We start from the raw sequence: 6,728 nt of genomic DNA, 5'->3' as shown, positions 1-6,728 counted from the left end.
AATTTTTTGACCTAAAAAATTGAATTTAGAAGATATCACTGGGCTAGTCAAAAATTTGTTTTTTTTTTATAATAATAATTATTTTATATTTAAATAATAATTTGGCAACGTCGCATCCAATTTCACGCGCAATCGTACGCTTTTGAATAGGCAAAAGCATGATTATTTGTTATTCCGGCACCGCGCGCAATCGTATGCCCAAAAAGGTAAAACGCGTGCAATCGTACTCCACCGGCCTAAGCAACACTTGGACCCTATATGCAACACGCCACTGACATACTGTATGACACGGCTGCCCACGGGTGACTTAAGTTGGTTAGACATTTTAAGCGTGATTACTTAAAATGACTATGATGAACTTTTCAAAAATCTCACTGTAAAATGTTTCATTAATCTTCCGATTGATTCCACTAAGAAATTATAAATTAACTGTTTTATATCACAGATAGAAGATAGATGGATCTGTTTTAAATGATAAGCGATGACGTTCGCGTATCTTTCACTAAATATGAAAGTGAACGTATGAACGTGTGCTCATGCATTCTTTTAAAACATCGATAATACCTACTTAGTATTGTATATTGAGTAATTTACATTCTTATTATTGATAATAAACAGAATAATTAGTTGTTTAAAGCTTTCATACATTTTGATAAAACTTTTTATTTTTCAATACCAAGCTGTACAGTATATTGTATTTATGTTAAGTCTAGAAAGTATACAAGATAAAAATCTTAGATAAAATAATTTTAGTTCCAATCAAGTTTTATTCCGTGCTTTACTTAAAAGTGTACTAAATAAATTGTCATAGGTAATTATTAAATAATAAATATTCTATTGTTAATTAATACATATAACATAAATACATAGAACAATGTTTTGCTCCATGCAATATAGTCGACGACAGAATCCAATCATGCCATTCTTTATCTAATTTAGATCTGCTTTTACACAACCAAAAAATTATTTTGTAGTAAAAAATTCATAAAAAATGTTCATTTTAATATGTTCGATTTTAAAAATAAAAAACAAGGTTCCTAGTAAGTTTTTCTATTTATGACGAAAAATAAATACTGAACGACATACGAAAACTTTTTATGAGCGTTTGAAAAAATATTTTTTTTTTTTTTTCATAAATTCACTTCAGCAACAAAGGTTAGTATAGTGTAAAAAGTGTTTACATTTTTTTTCTTAATCTCAATTATTTTAAAAGCAATTCAAGTTAAATTTTTATAGCCAACGTTTAAAATTTAAAACAAGGTTTCTCATAATATTGACTATCCAAATTCAGTTTATAAATTATCTATAAACTCAGTTTTTGAAGTGAATAACTTACTTTTATTTTAGGCGTTATATAGTTGGTGCGATTTATGAGCAAAACCGACTTGTCGCCAAAAAGCGTCATGGGCGTGGCTTATTCGACACAAAGGTCCCATCTGATCATCGGATTTTGTCGATCCGTCTCCATCCTAGTAGCGTATTAAATATTCTGGAGCCGGCGAAAAATGAAGTGACATTTTTGCATGTCTGTTGTTCACCTCACAATCTAACTCTATTCATAAAAAAAACAGACAACGGACGACAGCCGGCCATATCGTCGTTAAATTTGTCGTTAGGACGAAACACAAGATATCGATAAAACTATAAAATGGATTATAGTGGTATAATGAAATCAAAAGTCAAAACATAAACAAATATTATTCGATCACAAAAAATTGAAAAAAATATATTACTGACAATATTGTCCATGATCAAATAATTGTACTACACAGTTTAAAAGGTCTATCTTGTATTTTCGCATGATTGTTGTATTCAATAATTAACACAGTATACATATAATATAAATGATATCCAACACCAAAATATTAAAAAATCATATATTTTGAAACGTTATAAGAATAACTGGATAAAACTATAGTTACGACAACGTACTAATTTTAACCCATAACCAATAAAATAAAGTATTCAAAAAATTATAATGAAAAGAATATAAAATAAGTTTAGATAAAAAATTTAAAAATTGCGATGACATCATAACTTATCATTCTTTCATTTATTTATTTTGAGAAAAAACTGAAAATTTAAACTAAATATATTAAGACAAGAATCATAAAATATTGATACAACTTTAGTATGGTGGTGCTAAATCAAAACATAAACAAAAATTATTCAATCGCTTGTCACTAAAAATTGATAAGATTTAGGTAGTTGTCCAAAATTAATCAAATGTATTACACAGTTAAAAATGTCTACAAGGGCAAATAAGTGACAACAGAAAGTAAACAATTGTAAAAACAAACCAAATAATATGCGTTAAAGATTTGTTTAATTGTTATTTATAAAGTTAATTTTTTTTTCTTAATCTGGCATAAAGTAGCTAATTTCGATGTGTTATACAACATTTAAGCTTACAAATTATCATTACATAGCCGAGTATTCTCCTTAATTGAAGTTGTTTTTTATTATCGTATTCAATATTTATATATGACAATACATAATATTGTAACTGATATAACTATTATTAATTATAATTGCCCATTATCCTTGCTGATTCTGATTTCGCTTATAATATGTTGGTCTTCTGTCTCGTGTTCGAATTGTAACAGGATAACCGTGAACACTTCTCATCATTAAACCTAATTTTAACTTAATGTCTGTTAATTTGACATCTGTGTGTACGCTAAAATNTTCGAATTGTAACAGGATAACCGTGAACACTTCTCATCATTAAACCTAATTTTAACTTAATGTCTGTTAATTTGACATCTGTGTGTACGCTAAAATTTCTCAAGAATGTTGACAAAGTGGCTTTCATCGACAACATTGCATATTTGGATCCAGTGGTTTAAATTGAAATACAATAGTATTACAATAGCATATAAATATTTTGGATTCTTATGATATTATGATTTTCCAAAATATTACTTTACCTATACAACCCCTTGGACCACCACTAAAAGCCACAAAGCTATATTTATGACGTTTATCGACATTTTCTGGGCTGAAGTTTTCAGGATTAAAAGACGAAGGATTTGGATAAATATCAGGATTATGATGTGTGCCTATTGGGGCTATAACACACGTTGTTCCTTTTGGCAGTACGTAATCACTTGAAACTTAAATACATTTAACTTAATATTTTATACAAAAGTAAAACATTTTTAAATTCACTCACATATTTTTAAATCTTCTTGAGTTTCTCTGAGTATCACCGGCCCCACAGGGAACATTCGAAGTGTTTCTTTTATCACTTTTTCTAAGTACACAAGTCTAACAGTGTCTTCAATGGATATTTCTTGATCACTTTTGCCAAATATTTCGTAAATTTCATCGTATACACTATACATTTTTCTAAAACATGAATCAATTTGTGAACAAAATAGTTAGGTACTAACATTGTTTTGATTTCCATATAAATACAATTTAAATTAATATAGTCCTTTAGTATTATATATTTTTTTTCGCATTCAACAAATGTAACTTATGTACATTCTAAACGTCTAATATTTGATAATTGCAATGACAAATAGAAGAATCTAATTTTGTTGTATGTAACTATTATTATTTATTTACTTGGTTATCTTGATGTATGGCTAACATAAAGAGACAAAAACTGATTGTTATAGCACTGGTATCACTGCCCTGTAATTAAATTTTAATGAAAAATAAAAATAAAAATTACTTCATGAGAACAATATACAAGTTATAATGGAAAATAACAAATATTTACCGCAGCCAACATTGTTAAAACCTCATCTCTAATATCTTTATCTGAAAAGTTTCCACCTTCAATGTTCAGTTTGAACAATATGTCCAAAAATAGTTTTGATTGAATTTCTAAACAAACACTCATATTATTTAGGAGTTGTTATTTCTTTAATATTAATTTTTTATACATTTGGTTATACTGTTACGCAGGAAATATCTATTAAAGTGGTAAAGAATGAATAACTCACCATCGTCATTGTCTTTAACGTTTTTTTTAGCATTAATAGCTTCTCTTCTCTGGTCGAATTCAACTTTCTTTTCCTTGATCACCTAAAAATGTCAAATACACTCACAAGTTGTAACAAGGAATATGTTAGGCTAAAAATTAGAAAACTGTAAATCGCTAGGAAATGCGCACAGTGCTCTTCGGCTCATAAAATTTGTCGTAGGTATACATTATCCAAAAATCAACAAAATAAATTGTACAAAAAGTCGATAAATAATTGCTTGTATTTATACCTGAAGTATACTGAGTCGTAGTGTATTGTCAATTAAACAGTAAAATAATTTTATTGCATTTATCAGTCTGATCAATATTTTCAAGAAATCATTGAATTAATATCAAACATTTAATAACTTTTTACATACATTCAAAATCAAATCAGTATAAATGGTATTTTCGTTTTATATTCTTATTTTTTGAATGAAGAATAGTATCATGTGTACCTAAATTAAAAAAAGCTGACCAAAAGCCAATTTTTACAAAAATAAAATAAAATTATTTCTGAATAATAGTATGAACGATTCAAATTAATCAAATATTAAATACGATGAAATAGTAGTAAATCTAAAGCATTCCAAATCTAAAAACTGGGTTAATGTGAACAGTGACCAATGTTATTGAAAGTGTTTATTGAAATTCTTAAGTCAAAAAGACATACCTGTAATGGAAATTTTTTTACTGTTTCGAAGACTTTTTGCTGTCCAGTGAGCTTCAAATACATTGAAAACACGATTTCCGGATATAACCATGGTTTGTAAATGCGCTTCGCGAGCAAATCTGTTGCTCTATTAAAACAAATTTAAGCAATTAATTTAAGGTAACAAATGAAAGATGAAAATTAAATATTGAGTAAGAAAAGAACTTAAAGGGACTCATAAAAATCAATGTTTCGTATTACCGTACAATTGCTTCGCCGAATTCACACTCTTTATTGTTTGATTGAGTGTCAAGATTGTATCCCATCGTAGTTTCTAAAAATACAAATTCCGTTAATAACTTTAAAAGTTGATCTCCAATTATTATACTTACGAGAAATAGTATCAAGAGCAATTGGCTCAATATAGTCCCAGAGATCGAACGGTTGTGTTTTATTTAATTCCTTTGCAATATTTCTGATAAAAATTTTATTTTTTTCGTTAAACACGGGGAAAAACTGTTCCAAAAGATTTGCATTAAATGCAGGCGTGATCATGCGACGATGTTTCCGCCATTTATCAACTGTAATTGTTTTACGTAGTTTTAAATTATTGTAATATTGAATTCTAAAAAATATCCTTTTATTCACTGAGAATAGTTTTATTCAATTTTTGTACAAACGCATTTCATCTAAACTTGTGTATACAACTAACCTGGTGCATTTAACAAACCATCACCCGCAAGGGTCTTGAAAAAGTCATACATTCGTCCTTTTTTAAGTGCCTTTGAACTATTTAAGACAATCTAAAAAATTAGTACAATAATATTTTTTTAACTTATCAATATTAAAAACTGGTGATGGTATAAAGTCAGAAAGAATATAAACAAAATTTCTATTTTTTATAAAGGTACTTAGGTACACATCGCTATCCTAAAAAGGAGCTTTTTTAAAGTTCAAATTTTTTCTCGATATTACATAATTTAATTTTTACAATGACATCTGTAAAAAAAAATTTGATAAGATTTATTTTCACGTTGTGATATAAAAATATAATATGAAAATTAACTGTTTAATTCGATGACATTTGTCCAATACTTAATTACCATTATTGCTGAAAAATGTAATTACTTGTACGTCTTCTGGTTTAGTGATGGCAACTGCAAAATATTGTCCTAACCAAAAACTAAATGGCCCTGGATTATTGTATTGTTTCAAAAGCTCAAAGATTTTGCTCATGACCTCTGAAGTATATCAAAAATTATATGTTTTTAGTACATTAATTTTTTTGTAGCAATTTATCATTTTTATTACGTTCTTGTGATCCAATAAATTGAAGTCCTATTCCAACGATTGGGTATGACGGAGGTCCCGGCATTTTAACATATAATTTTTCAAAATGTCTGTTATTCCATTTGAAGTTACACCACAACACCGCAAGAATAACAACACTCAGGTACACAATTATTTCAATCATTTTACAGTTAAAACACAATGACTGGTTGTATTAAGCAACGATTCTATTTCATACATATAAGATATATTATTATACCATATTCATCAATATATTTAGTCTTGATTACATACGTTTGATCTAAATTAAAAACGAACACTATCCCTCCACAGTGATATATTCACAGTACAAAATTATACTTTTAGACTATTGTTAATTAATAATTATTATCACTATAGTTTTCCCTGCCATTGACTTCATAAATTTACCTATGTTGCACTCAATGACTGAATACAACAAAAATAACTAATGGTTTTTATTCTCTGACATACCCTTTTTATATGTATTGTCTAAAGTCATGTAATCCTATTATATAACAATGTAATTATACTTTTAAGTGGGGATAGATATACAAAAGATATATGATGCAGGCACAACAAGTGCCAGGTATTTGATTTTAAATATATTTAGATACACTAAATTAAAATGAATTGTAGTTACATAATGATTACACCTATAAAATTAAAATCCTACTTACCTTGGTGAAGTAGTCTTAAAATGTTGTACATTTTTCATATTTTTTTTTTATTGTTTAGGAAGAATAACATGAACAAATTAAGGTTTTAAATTGCATTTCTTTGTACTCATGT

The 6,728-nt window shown here is 27.7% G+C and overlaps 1 protein-coding gene across 1 annotated transcript; it reads right to left on the bottom strand.

Moving 5' to 3' along the window:
• Window positions 1-3,243: 3,243 nt before the first annotated feature.
• On the bottom strand, window positions 3,244-6,416 carry LOC111037589 (cytochrome P450 4C1-like). Its single transcript, XM_022320246.1, has 11 exons — window positions 6,213-6,416; window positions 5,940-6,145; window positions 5,757-5,869; window positions 5,341-5,431; window positions 5,021-5,209; window positions 4,890-4,962; window positions 4,650-4,776; window positions 3,957-4,038; window positions 3,731-3,837; window positions 3,574-3,642; window positions 3,244-3,351 (listed from the first exon to the last, which is right to left on the bottom strand). The coding sequence occupies exons 2-11, from the start codon at window positions 6,100-6,102 to the stop codon at window positions 3,340-3,342; spliced, it is 1,026 nt and encodes a 341-aa protein (XP_022175938.1). The 5' UTR covers window positions 6,103-6,145; window positions 6,213-6,416; the 3' UTR covers window positions 3,244-3,339.
• Window positions 6,417-6,728: the final 312 nt, after the last annotated feature.

Source organism: Myzus persicae, unplaced genomic scaffold (genome assembly GCF_001856785.1).
Source record: "Myzus persicae strain clone G006 unplaced genomic scaffold, MPER_G0061.0, whole genome shotgun sequence".
NCBI classification, from domain to species: domain Eukaryota; kingdom Metazoa; phylum Arthropoda; class Insecta; order Hemiptera; family Aphididae; genus Myzus; species Myzus persicae.
Note: the sequence above shows the minus strand (reverse complement) of the source record. Positions and strands in the feature narration are given on the sequence as shown.

Coding starts and splice junctions, on each gene's coding strand:
- LOC111037589 (XM_022320246.1), bottom strand. CDS start 6,102: ATGATTGAAATAATTGTGTACCTGAGTGTTGTTATTCTTGCGGTGTTG. Junction 4,963..5,020: donor TGCTCTTGATACTATTTCTC/GTAAGTATAATA, acceptor TTGTATTTTTAG/AAACTACGATGGGATACAAT. Junction 3,838..3,956: donor CGTTAAAGACAATGACGATG/GTGAGTTATTCA, acceptor GTGTTTGTTTAG/AAATTCAATCAAAACTATTT.